Source organism: Hippocampus guttulatus, chromosome 1 (assembly GCF_054856545.1).
Source record: "Hippocampus guttulatus isolate MCC_2025c chromosome 1, RoL_Hgut_1.0, whole genome shotgun sequence".
NCBI classification, from domain to species: Eukaryota; Metazoa; Chordata; class Actinopteri; order Syngnathiformes; family Syngnathidae; genus Hippocampus; species Hippocampus guttulatus.
In genome coordinates this window covers 2,465,230-2,480,645 of record NC_141261.1, presented here as the reverse complement: position 1 = coordinate 2,480,645, position 15,416 = coordinate 2,465,230, and the positions used below count along the sequence as shown (strand labels likewise).

Sequence of the window (15,416 nt, the reverse complement as noted above, 5' to 3'; positions counted from 1 at the left end):
AGCACGTAAAAGTTGATTTTAGGCTGTCAAATTGCAGCAAAATATTTAGGCCTTTTATTTCTGTTCTAGTACTTTTTCACCTAATTGGGGGGGGGGGGGTGTTCCAAAGAATAATAGTTTTTCAAGTTGTGTTCCAATACTTTTATAGTGGAGTGTATGAAGCATATTTGACAAACAGAGTTATTTATTTATCCCATGCAGTATCCATACTGGTAATGCAACTACTTACTTAAATCCGATGCAAAGAATATTCAAATAATCAAATTCATAATTTTGTTTGGGGTTTTTTTTCCTCCACAGACTGCTCCACAGTGCAGAGCCCAACGACTCCACTTCCATTACCTGCGCTAAATTCCGGAGATGCTAAGAAGACACATTTCATCTGCTCTGTCACCATTCCGGAGGACGGCTTTTCTCCACAGCATTCCTCATCATTGCTGCGGTCGTCCCCCGCTCCGATGAATGCCGAATCCCATTTGACAGTTCATTCAAATGGCTTACCCAGCAGTCCTAGTCCAATGAATCTAGAAAACAAAAAAACCCAAACATTTACTCGGACAGCGTTTCTCCCAGGGACATCTGCTGAAGGAAATGTCCAGATGGAGTGCGCCCAAGGTTCCCAACCGGTCACGAGTACTCGAGCATCCTTGGAGCACACCAAAAGCCAGAGAGAAACCCTGCGAGCTCCTACACACGACACAAACGATGTAGCAGTGGCGAAGTCTGAGCCCAGATTAGATATTTCTGCTGCACCGGTGCATGCCGAATCTCCTTCAAGCGTATCCCAAACAGCCCAGGCTGGCAGAACACACGGCACCCTGCCATCATACACACCAATAAGAAGAACAAAAAGCGAGAGCCACGTTCGAGCAATGGCCGACTCGGTTGTACCCGAAGTATGCACAGATGCGACTCTGAACGACCACCTTTGGAGCAAGATCGAGCCCGGTAGCCATCGAGACAGCATGTCCTCGTCCTCCAGCGTGTCTTCCAGCGACACGGTCATTGACTCGTCTCTAACCAACGTGCCCAGGAAGAGTCTTGCCAAAACGATCGTCCCTTGCGACTCCCACTGCGCCAGCCGCCACCATTCAGGAATCCTCTCCTTTGATCGCCCGCACATCAACAGAAGCAAGTCAAACCCTAATCTTCCGCAGATTGAGTGTTCCACGCCGCCCCATCCGCAACAGCGCCCGGTATCGCCTGTTGACCCGACGCACAGACTCACTCAAAGACGGCATACCTGGAGCCGGCTCTTCATGGAAGGACTCAAGCGGTCATCGGCCAGGACTTCATCAGCGGCTCCAACCTCGACGCCCGTGTCCCTATCCAAAAGCCTCGGTGATCTTACATCGGATGATATTTCTTGTCACTTCGACAGCAAGTACCGTAGCATCAGTCGCAGCTTTGTCGTCGGATCAACTCGGGACCATCAGCGCAAGGGCAGCCCGCCAAAAGCCCCACAAAGCAGCGACCTGACGGAGCAGCTCCGGAAGCTGACTGATGTGGAGCCCCTTACGGCCAGTGACTTTGCCCCTCAAAACAGACCTAGTGATTATCGGGAGGAATCCGTTGACGAGCCCCAATCGATTCGGAGGTCATCTTCCAGGAGCCAAAGCAGGGTGCGTTACATTGCGAATCGAGCCAAGAAGGCGCAGGAAAGGCAAAGGCTCCAAAGCTTGAATCAGGGCAATCCAAGCTTTGGCTATTCTGACAACATCAATGGACGTATCGCTTGCCCCATTGAGGAGAGGGGGAATCCTGAAGGGGCCTGTTGCATTGCAAGGAGTCCCTGTGCCAGCCCAAACATGCTCGGTCCGGCCACGTCCTTAGGCTCGCCCTCTTCAAGACAGTTCCCAGAGCCTGAAAACGGTGAGGTCCTTTTCAAGCTTCGTAACTGGATCCCTTGAAATGAACAGGTGTCACACACTCGCAGCGATCTACTTTTTTAAAAGGTTCCTAAAAAGGATTGGGGGTTTTAAAATGTATTTTAGGTCACATAAAGGTAGCTCCGACAAATCTGGATTCACAAACATTGTCCTGACATATGGAAATACATTTCGCCTCTCGAGCAAACGATTAGAAAGCCCTGTAAGTCTGCACTCAACGATGGAGTGAACATTTTTGATTTTGATTCTGATTTTACGGCTCTTTACGATGATGACTTTGATCTAATCTTATGTTTGCGTATGGAGGTAAAACATCCAGTAGCAATATGTAAAGTCAAGGTCATCTCTTGTAATCTTTAACCCCAGACATATATAATCTGAATTTTAGAAACATCCTGGTGAGATTCTTATCCGCATTATTATTTGTAGCCCACCCGTCAAGCAATATTAGCAGAGGGATGGATTGTTGTCATGTGAAACATAATGTGCAGTTTTCTGCTAAACGCTGAGCTGTCTTACCTGCTGAGAAAAATGAACACTGTTCATAAATTTGCAATGCAAGATCCAAGTTTTCCTTTATGCAATAGTTTGTGTCGTGCTTTCTTGTAATGCAACCAGGCTGCCATTTTTCAGCGAATGATTTTGACTTGTAGCATGTCACAGCACCGAGAGAACGCCTCCTTTTTAGTAGCCCCTTTTAGGTGACTGCATGCGGGATATGCATTGTATTATTTATCCCATGGCTGGGCTTTATTTTACTACGTTTTTTTTTTAAATCAAGTTGTTTAATGTCCCGAACGTTATGTAGGACACTTTTATTGGTGTTCCCAAGAGAATCACATCGTAATTCGTTCTCCTGCATAGTCCATGCTACTAAAACAAAGCACGTTTATTTGTTGGCCTGCTGTATTGTTTGTACTGACATGCCAGTTCTGTGTGCAAACATTTTAGGGACGATATTAAATTTAGCAGTGTGTAATTAAATGAATAAATTCCTAAAAATAATTTAAAGTGCCATTCATTTTTTTTTTCCTCCTTCAGAGTGCTTCTGATCGATGACCAAAAAAAACCCAACCAAAAAAAACCCTCTGAGATTGAACACATTCTGACTCAGGATAATTGTTGACGCCCAATTTTATTATTTGAAATTCAAAATGATCACATTTCAGAACATTGCACATCCTAATGGCTGTCATCATCAAACCTTTATGAACTGTCCTGAAAAGAATAGTTTAATTTGTTTACCTTGTAAAACAAAAAAAACTGATTTGCTGTTGTGCACTTCGATATCAGGCACAGAGGGCGAGGGGAGTCACTTCACAGAAGAATTTCAATTGTTTAGTTGCTTTTGTGGAATTTGAGTTATTGTTGAGCGAGCATATTTTACTGAACAGCCAGTGACCGCTTTCCCAAGTCTCCACTTTCATTCATGGTAAAGTTACCCTCTGTGGTGACATTCGAAAAGTGCTCAACACACATGTGCTGGTACAGAGCAGAAGCGTCTTGAAAATAAAACTCGCTTTTTTTTTTTTTTTGTGACTTCAAAGTGACTGAAAGTTTTGGTCGAATCGTGGACCTGCTCTGGGCATTCCGCTTGAGAGGTTCCACTGTAATTGAGCCTTACCAAAGCTGACATGTGGAAGGATTTGACCTTGGATTTGGTGACTGTGCTTTCTGCTCTAATTATCAACTCTGCTTTGGTGTGTTTACCAGTAGTGACCTTTGGCTAAAACCCAGCAGACCCCCCTGCAGGAGGCGTGATGAGGGGGGGGGGGGGGGGGGGGGTTCTTTTCGGTTTTTTTTTCTTTTTGCACAGTGGATGTCAACCTCAATCACTAAACTGTCAACCATTGCCTCATGATTACTAAATTACTAAAAGTGAATTTGTTAAGAGAGCTCCTCAGTTGGAAATCTTTTGAAAATGCAGATCAACGGAGGCGGTTGTATGTTTACGAATCAATTTAAACGCCGCTCTTTGACAAGCCCTTTCAATTCTCTTTTTGTCATGAGTGTGATCGCAATCTGCATTGCATGTCAAAGCAATTTACACCCAAGTTGAACCTTTCAGTCTTCACATCCAGAAAGGCACGGAGCCACTTCATGCTTTCTCACGACACTGGTTCTTCAAAGCCTCGTCTATTGTCACTTTGTGCTTTCCAAAAACTGACGGCCTCCTCTGGTTCGCTGTCACATTCTGCTGGGCCCTCTTCTTCAGCTCTGAGAGACTTTGTGAAGCGCAACATGCTCGTTTTAGCGCCGCAGACTCCATTCCAGCCGGCAAAGAAATACAAAAGACGGGCTTCATTAGGATTCCCAGACAATCCCAGGCACTCTTTTAAGGATGTATTTATCTAGACCGCTTGGCGCGACTTTTTCGCTCAATTGAAGCCGCCTTTACTGTTCACTTCAGTTCAGGCTTAACAGAATGTTTTGTCTCAAAAAGTGAATGCGACCCCTCCTCCATGATGAACTCACCACTTATTTTTAAAGTTCCATGAACTTGTTGCACGATGCCAAAACCCACAGCAAAAACAAGATCGCTTTCATGGGGACATGAAAAAAATAAATAACTGAAACTAAACACAACAGGATTTAAAAAGTCACTTCAACATCATTACTCGTTTTGTCTCTCACTGCCAATTTTGTTTCAGAACAATGGAGGCCACTAAACATTTCAGTATACAACTATTTTTCAATTTATGTTAAGAAGGGATTTGTTTAAAAAAAAAAAAAAAGCACCAATCAATTTAGTCAGAAAATATGAAGTGCAGGCTCTCAGCGTGGCATCAGAGGAACCGGGTTCAATTCCAGCTCCGGCCTCCCTGTGTGGAATTTGCATGTTCTCCTCGAGCCTGCGTGGGGTTTCTCCGGGTACTTCGGTTTCCGCCCACATTCCAAAAACATGCATTGCAGGTTGATTGAACACTCAAAATTGTCCCGAAATGTGAGTGTGAGCGTGGATTGTTGTTTGTCTCTGTGTGCCCTGCGATTGGCTGGCAACCGGTTCAGGGTGTCCCCCGCCTACTGCCCGAAGACGGCTGGGATAGGCTCCGGCACCCCCCAGCCCCCACGACCCTTGTGAGGATAAGCGGATTGGAAAATGAAAGAATGAATTAATATGAAGTGCTTTATTTTCTAAGCGGGCCATACAAAATGATGTGGTGAGCTGTAGCTGGACTTGAGTTTTCAACGTCAGTCTGAAATATATCTCTTATTTTTATTTACATTTGGTGGGACTTAAATCCTTCAAAACATTTTTTAAATAAAACAAAGCAATTTCCTTAATTATACATTTTAGAAACCAATAAATATATCACAGTTAAGCTCGGAGATGGATCAGTGGTTAGCAGCATTGGTGTGACATTTTTTTGAAAAAGTATTCTTTTATTATTTCCATTGTCAATCCTTTCGTCAGTTGACACTGTTAAAAACATTAAACATTAGATCAGGGCCCAAGTATTCATAAGGACAGAAAATGAGTTTGTTTTGTTTAAACTAGGGGTCTCGCAAAAACTGTGACCATTTCCACCAAATCCCATTTCCATACCAGACAGCGACATTTATCTTGAGACTTTTTTTTTTCAGCCTCTGTCTCAACAAACAAGTTTGAGATTTCCCCCATTCAGGCCCTCCCTCTGTCCCTCACATTTAAACTCGCCCACTACCGTCTGCTGTGCACAACCACTTACCCCTTGCGGCATTTGTTGACCATTCTTACACTTTTTGTCGGTGTCTTTTTTTTTCGTCATTGTGAAATCCACACTTCCTAGGTGAGTACAAAATTAATTACACAGCCCAAAAAGGAAAAAAAAAAAATCTTTCAGACAGCCATGTTATCCTTCAACTTGAGATGTATGCAAATGTCATTTTCAGGCTTTTGGCAAGATGAAAGTCTGCATCGCTGTTATCTTCAGCGTGGCAGCTCTGAGTAGATGGGCATTCGCTGCAGGTAAGATCAAGACTACGCTGAAAATAAGCTGTCGACAGCAATATATATATGTGTGTGTGTGTGTGTATGTGCAATTGTATCTTTGGTTGTCATAGTGGCACATTTAATTGTACAAAATCTTTTTTTTTGAAAACTTAGCTCCAAGAATCTTTTTTTTTTTTACTTGTTTGGGGAAAATACTATATGTGGTCTATGCACTGACCAGTCTATTCATTAGGTACCCCTTTGTAAGAAAATAACACAAGAGGTGTGGCTGTTGGTAGGACGATAGCTGTTTACATAATGCAGAGCAGTTCTACGCCGCTTTCAAAAAACGGTAAAAAAAAAAATCTCTGTGTCTGTCAAAACTGCATTGTTGCCTTGGACAAGACAGGATTTTGGATTCAGTTCAGGTGTACCAAAAGGCACAAAAATACTCAACACATTGCTTTCAAAAAGTCAGGGATTTGGGGCTTTCGAGTGAAATTTTAGCATGAGCCTAAAATGCACGCTGATTGTTATAGGTGGACTCAATTTGAGCTCCTCTGAACTTTTAAATGCACTTTTCCAAGTGTTTAAACTTTCATGACTTTTTGCGAAACTTCTCTAACAAGGAAATGAATGTCAGAATTCACAACAATTTGCTCCATGAGCACAGCAATGCATTTCCAAGGACATCCGCTTCACTGCTTTTCCGCTACACTTGCGATCTCCGTTTCTCTTTCTTGCAACCTGCTGATGACACTTTGTGACATTCGAAGCTCAGTGGCCGCTTGCTCCCTTCTGAGAACCTTCAGCTTGAGGCGCATTGTTAGAGGTTTCCTTACTCTCATCATTTCAAAATGCGATATGATTGTTAAAACAACAATTGGAATTGAACCAGTAAATGTATTTGTCCACTCATCGTTGATCAAACTGTGAATTTTGCCATTCAGCTTCTTGTTGGCGAACAGCAAGTTGTGCGACCTGTTGTACATCTGAATTAAAAAAATAAAAGACTTATTTTGCTGAAATGCTGGAAAGCCAGTTTTCACAACAGCAAAACTTACAATATTCAGTTGAATTGCCTAACTTAAACTATTAACGAAATTTGCCAACTTGGAATGTTCAGTTCACCCCACTTTTTTTTTTTTTTTTTTTTTTTTGCTTTTAAGCTAAACTGCAAATGTAGTCGTGCATTGTGGGTTTGTCCTGAAATTTCCACTCCAAAGCCAAATATCCAAATACAACTTTTTATGAGTACATATGTACGCTCGATTCCAAACTGCATGTCTCGAGCTAAGCTCACGATTGCAGACGTTGGGCTCTGGCTGACCTTTTGAAAAAATGTCTCGATGCCAGCCGTTTTTCTTCAATGCAACTCTGACCCTGCCAGACTGTCGGGGTCCTGTCACAGCACAATCCAATTGCGCGGCCTCGCGTTTCTCACCAGTGGAGGGGCTGGCGTCGTGCTGTGTTTTTGAAAGCACTGTGATAAATCAATTACCGTAACCGACACTCCGCAGGCAGGCAGACGACGAAAATGACAAGGCATCTCCGCTGCTCGTAGCTCTTGCCATCCTCTCTGGAGGAGGCTGACCGGGTGTCTTGAGCCTCGTTTGACCCATCGGCGACGACTTTTGTCGTTGCATGAAATTATGATGAACATGCGCCCCTGGCACCTCCTGATCCCCGCTGCCCTCCTCTGATGTAAGGTCCCACAGACGTGCTGGGAACACCACTGGTCACAGTTCAGGGTGATGCCGTGGGGGTTTGGGGGACGGGACTCCTTGTACTGCTCTTGTTTACATGTTGAAATGAAGGGTTGGAAAAGGATCTTTTATTTCTTTACAGAGCGTCCCCCGACTTTGATTCTCACATAGCCAAGTGCCGTGCTTTATTGTACACAAGGCCTCTCTTGTCCTTTCGTGGCTCCTGATCTTATTTACCGCTGCAGTTAGAGAAAAACCAATGAGACACAATGCAGCAATAGAATCCATCGGGCCTTTTGAAGCCGCTCCAAACCGAAGTTTGAAAACATCAAAACAAAGTCAATTTGAGCTTGCTTTGTTGACTTTGTTTTCTTCTTAAGAGAAATTCTCCTTCTCCCCCGCCCCCTCTCACATTCCAGGCATCAAGGAGTTATCCATCACCACTATAAAGGTATTCATTTTTCTTCCCTCAAAGTGAAGTCCTAACTCATTGTTCGAAACTTTTCACATTCAAAGTGTCCAGTCTTTGTTGTTAAAAACGATTTCAATGAAAAAAAAAATATTTTGAATGCCCTTTTGCTAAGTTTTTGCTCATCATCTCATCTCCAATCCCCATTCAAATAAAATACTTGTGTTTCTCAGCAAGACCCGTACACAATGACCAAAGGCTCAGGAGGAGAGCTGGAGGGCTACTGCATCGACCTGCTCTCTGAGCTCAGCCAAATGCTCAACTTCGGATACAAAGTGCAACTGGTGAAGGACAACCGCTACGGAGTCATGGATTCCAGCGGCAACTGGAATGGAATGATTGGTGAAGTCATTAGAGGAGTAAGTCACCTCACCGGCGCTGGATTGTCAACCCATGCACGTACGCTGTAGGGACAATAGTATTGGGACACCTGGCAAGGTGCAAAATATAGTGTCTTTTGCACATGATATGGCGGAATGTCTGCTCATTGATCCAGAAGCACTTTGCTGAGGCCAAAGGTCACTGTTAGCCAAGTGCCGTTTAACCCCAATTTCTGTTTGCTCATCCAAAAGGCATTTGATGGGTTTGAGATCAGGGCTCACACCGGCCCTTTCTTTTCAGGGGATATTCTTTTCCCCTACATTGTGAATGTACATGTAACAATAGGGGATTTTCAGAATCTGAACAGGTGGTCTTCCAACACCGTCCTTTAGGATGCTGACCTGGCGGTGGCACCGCTGACCCTCACTGCCATCAGAGAGCAATATGTTGACATGACAACCCCCTTCATGCAAACAGGCATCGGTTTCATTGTGCACAAAGACGCGGCCGGCGACGAGAGCTCATTCAGCCTTCTGGCACCCTTCTCCACGGAGATGTGGGTGGGCATCCTCATTGCGTTCGTGCTCACCGGCCTTTGCATATTCCTTGTGGGCAGGTATGTGTCACCTTTTGCATTTTGCCATCAACCCACCCATTGTACAACCTGGCATAGAGCAGAAGTATTGTAGTCTGTGTTATGATTTCTGTTGGGGCCACACTGCTGTTTTCACACTCACTCTCACTTTCCAAAACCAACTTTAGTCAAAGACATTAAATTGCCCTTCTTTCTTTAATTTGACTTATAAACCAAATTGAACAACCGCGGAGCATTCCGAGGTTTCACGCTGCATATTTGATTCTAGCATATTTATTTTTAACTAATTCTGGAATGGAGGCCAGGCGTTCGTCTGGTTAGAACGTCGGCCTCACCGTGCAGAGGGGCACGGGTTCGATTCTGGCTCCGGCCTTCCTGTGTGGAGTTTGCATGTTCTCCCCGTGCCTGCGTGGGTTTTCTCCGGGTACTCCGGTTCCTTCCCGCATTCCAAAAACATGCATGGCAGGTTAATGGAACACACTAAATTCTCCCTAGGTGTGAGTGTGAGCGCGGGTGGTTGTTCGTCGCTGTGTGCCCTGCTATTGGCTGGCAACCAGTTCAAGGTGTATCTCGCCTACTGTGCGAAGACATTTTTTTTTTGGGGGGGGGGTGCTTTATTGCCTTTTATTTGACACAATTGTTTTAATATTTTTGCGAGACATATTAAGTACAATTACATTTTAGACTGACATGAATCTTGCCCCCCCACAGGATCAGTCCCACAGAATGGGCCGAGCCCGACACGGACGAGCCCCGATTCACTTTACTGCACAGCTACTGGTACATCACAGGAGCGCTCACTCTTCAAGGTATCCCAGCAACCAGTTAAACGTAACCACACCACTCTACATTCTGTTGTAAATTTCCTCTTTCTCTTTTCTGCCTGACATTCCACGCATTCAGCAATGGAGAAGTTATATTCAGCTGCAGCTTTAACGTATTCGTGCATTTGGACTCATTTGCAGGGTTACGAATTCCAACTTGCTGAGACAGTACAATTCAAAAATTTACACACAGTATAGTTTATACATAAAAAGTGGAACCTTTACGGTGACACACAAAAAGATAAACACTAAACAAATTCTGATTTCTTTTTTCTTTTAAAGAAATAAAAATGAATGAATCGCTTCCAGGGGTGTGGCCATCTTGAACCCTGAACTAACTAAGCAAACAGGCACTGTTTTAAGTAATATTTTTCACCGTCATGTAAGTCTGTATGGAGTTTGCATTTTCTCCCTGGGGTTATATTGTACTTTTGTTTTTAACTCATTCACTCCCAAAGACGTTTTTAAACGTCTTTTCAGACTTGGTCTAGAATTGGCTGGTACTGAATGAGTTAATTGTCTGCCTGCCTGTGAACTTAGGCGCCGGTCCCCATCCTAAAGCGGTGTCTGGAAAACTAGTCAGCGCCATCTGGTGGGTGTTTGCGATACTGCTGCTTGCTTGCTACTTAGCCAACTTAAACTCGGCACTGCACTCCAACAACAAGCACATCTCCATGAAGACCTTTGAAGACCTCGTCAACCAGGACGAGATTGAATTTGGCACAGTGGACGGCGGATCCACTACGCTTTTCTTTAAGGTGTTCAGTGTTCATGAGCAACAGCGTTGTGATGATGTGATCTTGAGGGTACTGAAAGACTGCACGGGGATGCTGTTTCTCCTTCTTTGCTTTTGAAGAATTCAAAGAGTGCTGTGTACCGGCGCATCTACCAGCACATGGAGCGTAAGAAGAGCTACGTGGCAAGCATGGAGGAAGGCATTCGTCGTGCGCAGGATGGAAATTTCGCTTTCATTGGCGAAGCGGTGTCCTTGGATTTGGCTGTGGCTCGCCACTGCAAACTGACCCGTTCACAGGAAGTCATTGCCATGAGAGCGTATAGCGTCGCCGCACGTCAGGGTGAGTCCCAGCTATTGATCAGCTTTAGGGAGCCACTAACTCCCGGATTCAAAGGCCTCAAACCACTTCTCCAGGGTCCCCATTGGTGAAAAACCTCACCATGGCCATTCTTCAGTTGAGCGAATCTGGCGAGCTGACCTACTTGCGGGACAAGTGGTGGGCCAGCAGTTGCTTGGGAGAGGACGGGGCCCGCACCTCAGACAGCCTGCAGCCTTATGACCTGCGGGGTCTCTTTCTCCTTCTCGGTCTTGGCCTGGGTGTGGGCCTCCTTTTTGGCCTGCTGGAGCTCCTCGCCACGGCTCGCAGTCGAGCCAAAGAACAGAAGGTAGGAATGGAAACATTTTGTTCCGAATATGCTGCTTTTATTTCAGTCTGGAATCTGTGATGTCAAATGCAGTCTTGTTTTTTTTTTTTTTGTTCTTACCATGAAACAGATTAGGAAGTAAAGAAAATAGAAAAATGTTCAATCACCGTTTTGATTCTTCCTCCTTGCTACAGAAATCATGTTGCTCGATGTTGACCTCTGAGCTTCATCGACGCTTTGGCGGAGGAGAGGTGGCAGAGCAAAACGCATCTGACAAAAGCAAAGCCTAATGCAAACACACCACAGACGGAGACAAACTGTGGCTGCCGCCCCCCCCCCCCCCCCTCAGTACATACAAACGCACTTGCCTCTTAGTGTTTCCATAGTAACACTTACATGTTAGGCGATTATTACAATCTGTCCAGATTTCGTGAGTTTCACAATAAAACACACCATTAAGTAACTTTATGATATCAAGGCAAAAAAAAGAAGCATGACTAACATTTTAATTGGGAAAATGCTAATCATTACTAATAATGTATGATGTCCTCAATTATAATGATGGCTTTACAGTGTAGCTATCTTGCTTGGTTCATTTTCCACTCTTCAAAGTTCGGTTTTCTTTCGCTGTGCACAGTCATGAGCAATCTCAGAGATTTTACAGGTTGTTCATCATCATTGGCAATAGGAATATCTGAGTCATGACATCATGACGACAAAATAAATGGGCTTTATGATGAAAAAGCAACAATTCAATCATCAGTATTCCCAGAACGAATTCCAACCAATTTCACCAAGCTTCAATGTTCGAGATGCACAAGGCCCACACATGTTTTGCTTTTTGCATGCCTGCCTTTTTGATTTTCATGCCGTGTCCAAACCTGCTTTCCAGTTAGTGTTGCTTTGCACACTCATGTTTGACTGTGTTGTAATATATTATAACAAATGACATGCCTTGTCATTGCTAGTGAATTTCATTATTCAGCCTGGGAAATAAAGTTAAAGCTTAAATAAACATTTAAGCTTGCCTTTTTATTTTAAATACACACCTCTGGGAAAACCAATTATTTGAGCCAGAATTGGCTATTTTGTTAGGCTATGAAATGAACACCTAGTATTATTCATTTCACGCAAATTCGGAATTTCCGTACATTTAAAAAAAACATTTAAAAAAACAGTGGCATGCCAAACATGCAACCTGTGGATGAAGTAAATAAAAATCCTTCTGAGAAGCGAGGTGCAAGAAAGGTCTACACTCTTCAAGGACAGTATCAATGGGAAAGAATGCATGAGCGACCAACAACAGCTTCTATAGAAATGTGAGCGTGGATGAGAAAATACAACTACACTTTTAGGGACTTCACACCCACATAGGAAGGAAGCGATGTGGTTGAATGAGCCAAAAGCAACCTTCAGGTCAGACAAATGGGATTGAAGGCCAGGTTGAAGACCACAGTGTCAGCGGGCCCAGAGTTGCAAAGGCTGAGCAAGAGAAGATGAGGGAGCAAGGAGAAAGGAACGTCGGAAACCCTCAAGAGAAAGGCCCATCCGCATCCCCAAATGACCCTTGACAAGAGTCGAAAGTGCAGGAGTCTCAGTATCCCAGGTTGGAAGCCACACATCCAAGTTTCCTGCAGAAATGCTATTCACCGACTTTGACAATAAGGATGTGATGCTTAAACAAATAAAAGGAGTACGACTGAGTTGACGTCCCCACTTTGAGACCACTTGCGCTACAAGTGATGTCTTTCTTCCAAAGCACGCGTGGGTCAACATTTTCAACCATGAACACATCAAGAGGAAACAGAGCAACCGATTGGCACGTGTTCATCACGAATGCCTCGCTGTGACATGGCCGCCACCTTCCGTTCACCCCATAGATGGTGAATTTAAAATGTTTCTCTTTTTGCCGGATATCCAACTTATACTGTAGAAATGAAGATTTGCAAAGGTGACCTGATAGATTTTCATTAAAATGGCTCTCCCGTCAATTTAGTTCCGCCAATGAGAAAAAAAAATGACCGTGAGCGTCACTGCTGTAAGTTTATCCAACTAGCGAAAAAACCTTTGGTACTTCTTTGAGAACCACACCAACATTGTTATGTGCAACCCTGGCTATAGAAAATGAATGAATGGATGGATTACCTGGTACCCTTTCTGTTGACTGCATGTTATTCCTCTCTTTCTCCACTTGAGTATGCTGTTGTATTTCTACTGACGAGCAACAGTCCTCGTTCTCTTCAGACACTCCTGGAAAGCCTCCCGACATGTCTCTGCCTTTATTGGTGAAACCTTGACTGCACATTGGAAATATTCGATGATGTGCCGTCATGGCCGTTACCCTCATCCATCCACTGCTGTAGTGTTTTTTCCACATTTGGGTCACACGGCTGATACCGATGCACAATTTATGCTACAGTGAAATTTAGATGTTTGTGTCTGGAACCAGCTAACTCTACATCGAGGGGTTTGAACCGAGATTTAAAGCCGGGACATCTTGACTCGACTGTGAGGCTAAGATGCTAACCATCACTTCACCATGCGGACATGCAGGGTGGTAATAGTTTTGGGATTTTTCTCTTGTAGTAAGTTTTAATTTAATTTAGATTTTTGTTGTCTTATTTCGTTTTTTAGAGCATTTCTGTTTGTTTTATTTTGTTGAAAATGCTTAATTTTAGTTTTTATTAGCTTTAGTCGTATGTATGAAAGCAAACTACCATTCTCCAACTTCTGTTTGACCTTTCCTTTTTCTACATAGATGTACAGCAATACCGAAAGAAAATGAACCCTGAAAGTTCACATACAGTGGCGTTCCGTCAGGGCCAGCAAGGCCTTCTCTGCTGGCCTACACATTCTAAGAAAAGTAAATTTAATAAATTTACTTTTCTGAGAATAACATAAATTTAATTTGTTATTTTATTTTCATAAATATGTCAACAAAATTATTCTCTGTATTCTTTACGTCATATTATTTCCACTTAGTCGAGTGGCGTTCAATGTTATTTAAAATAACATTGAAAGCCACTCGATAAATAACTTATTTTTTATGGTAGAGTTTTTAACCAATCATATTTCAGATAGCTTGTGTTGCCAGGTAAACTAAACTTGCTCGGGGCCTTCAGATTAAACAGAGCAGGCTCCTGTGCTGCGCTGTAAATGAACGGGCACAGTCAGTTTGCAATAGCCAATCAGATCACGAGTCTGCGTACCAGGGCCAGCTAGAAGGGTTTACGTCGACACTGGATGTGCGCGTTCGGTGATTGGATTAGCGCCTGCTAGAGGGAGCTGTTGCTGCATTTTGACCCAAAATGGCCGAAGGAGAAGACGTTGATCTGCTTGCAGGACCACTTTCCACACAATTTTCAAGACGGACCTTCCACTGGATTTACCAATTTAAGTTGTTTTACCAAGGCAGCAAGGAAACATCAGAGCACGGCTGGGCACTTACAAGCTACGGTGCGTTTAAAAACGTTTGGGGACACTCGCGTAGATCTGCAGCTCAGTGAACAGGCACTACATTGGTGAGTAAATGAATTTTTTATTTTACATTTCTTCTTGTTATTTTATTTCGTTAGTATTAATGGTCACGAAATAAAATGACAAAGATACAAAAATGTATCAATCAGCTCACCTGCAATTTATAATGGTGCATTGTAGTCAGCTTCGTGCACTAAAATTCGTTCAATCTCAGCTGCTCAACATTTTCAGTAATTTGCTGTTGTATAGCCTATTCTCAAAATGCAAATGATCTGTTAATTTTCAAAGAATAGTTTGTTTTGTTATTGTGTGGTTGGTGTCCTACATGAAACTGTGACATTGTGCAATTTATTGGACAGACTTGTTTATGATCACATAGTGTAATTTGGGTGGCATTTTATTTAGTATTTTTAAAATATTTTTCTTTTTGACAATATCTGTAAATTTAGTTTCCTGCTTTTAATTGTGAATGCATACTTGATGGTTTTGAATGCTCCTGAAATTAAGTGCTCCCTGACGAGCCTATATTGTGTTAATGTATGTGACGTCACTGAAGGCATGCAAGGCATGAAATGCCCGGCCCGCCACTGCTCACATATGATATTAATTGACAAAGATGAACATGACTGACACCTTTGCTTTAATTTCAGAAATGTAAGATTTACTTTAAATTACTTTTCATTTTTTTAAAAGCATTTTCATTTTATTTTCTGAACAAAAACCTTTGGGGGTTTTTTTTCTTCCAATTTTAATTTGTTATTTTGCTAGTTTTGTTTACTACAATAACCTTGCTGCCACTTTTCCCCCAATAGTGTGGTTTAAAAAAAAATGCCAGTGTAGTA

The 15,416-nt window shown here is 43.1% G+C and overlaps 2 protein-coding genes across 11 annotated transcripts in view; both read left to right on the top strand.

Annotated features, from left to right (window-relative positions):
• The window catches only part of plch2a (phospholipase C, eta 2a), a 114,057-nt gene extending 111,163 nt beyond the window's left edge, over positions 1 to 2,894 (top strand). For 5 of the 9 annotated variants that reach the window (XM_086135580.1, XM_086135641.1, XM_086135722.1 and 2 more), the window contains one exon: positions 301 to 2,894. In XM_086135580.1, the coding sequence (XP_085991706.1) occupies positions 301 to 1,910 (1,610 nt within the window). In that variant the 3' untranslated portion in view covers positions 1,911 to 2,894. The remainder of the gene's footprint in view (positions 1 to 300) is intronic. The other 4 variants (XR_015103578.1, XM_086135972.1, XR_015103586.1 and 1 more) reach the window with 3 other exon arrangements.
• Positions 2,895 to 5,522: 2,628 nt separating this feature from the next.
• LOC147210009 (putative glutamate receptor) lies at positions 5,523 to 12,112 on the top strand. 2 transcript variants are annotated; one of them, XM_086135282.1, is made up of 10 exons: positions 5,523 to 5,659; positions 5,763 to 5,838; positions 7,889 to 7,959; positions 8,151 to 8,336; positions 8,691 to 8,914; positions 9,605 to 9,702; positions 10,258 to 10,475; positions 10,574 to 10,793; positions 10,868 to 11,118; positions 11,292 to 12,112. In XM_086135282.1, the coding sequence occupies exons 2-10, from the start codon at positions 5,775 to 5,777 to the stop codon at positions 11,385 to 11,387; spliced, it is 1,428 nt and encodes a 475-aa protein (XP_085991408.1). In that variant the 5' UTR covers positions 5,523 to 5,659; positions 5,763 to 5,774; the 3' UTR covers positions 11,388 to 12,112. The 2 variants fall into 2 exon arrangements, with proteins under 2 accessions (XP_085991408.1, XP_085991493.1); XM_086135367.1 differs by having other exon boundaries at positions 5,524 to 5,659; positions 7,928 to 7,959.
• The last annotated feature ends 3,304 nt before the right edge of the window (positions 12,113 to 15,416 follow it).

Bases quoted from the DNA above. Each gene is read 5' to 3' on its own strand.
- LOC147210009 (XM_086135282.1), top strand. From the start codon at position 5,775: ATGAAAGTCTGCATCGCTGTTATCTTCAGCGTGGCAGCTCTGAGTAGA. The intron at 5,839-7,888 runs GTAAGATCAAGA...TTTCTTCTTAAG, and splicing joins TAGATGGGCATTCGCTGCAG to AGAAATTCTCCTTCTCCCCC. The intron at 11,119-11,291 runs GTAGGAATGGAA...TCCTTGCTACAG, and splicing joins GTCGAGCCAAAGAACAGAAG to AAATCATGTTGCTCGATGTT.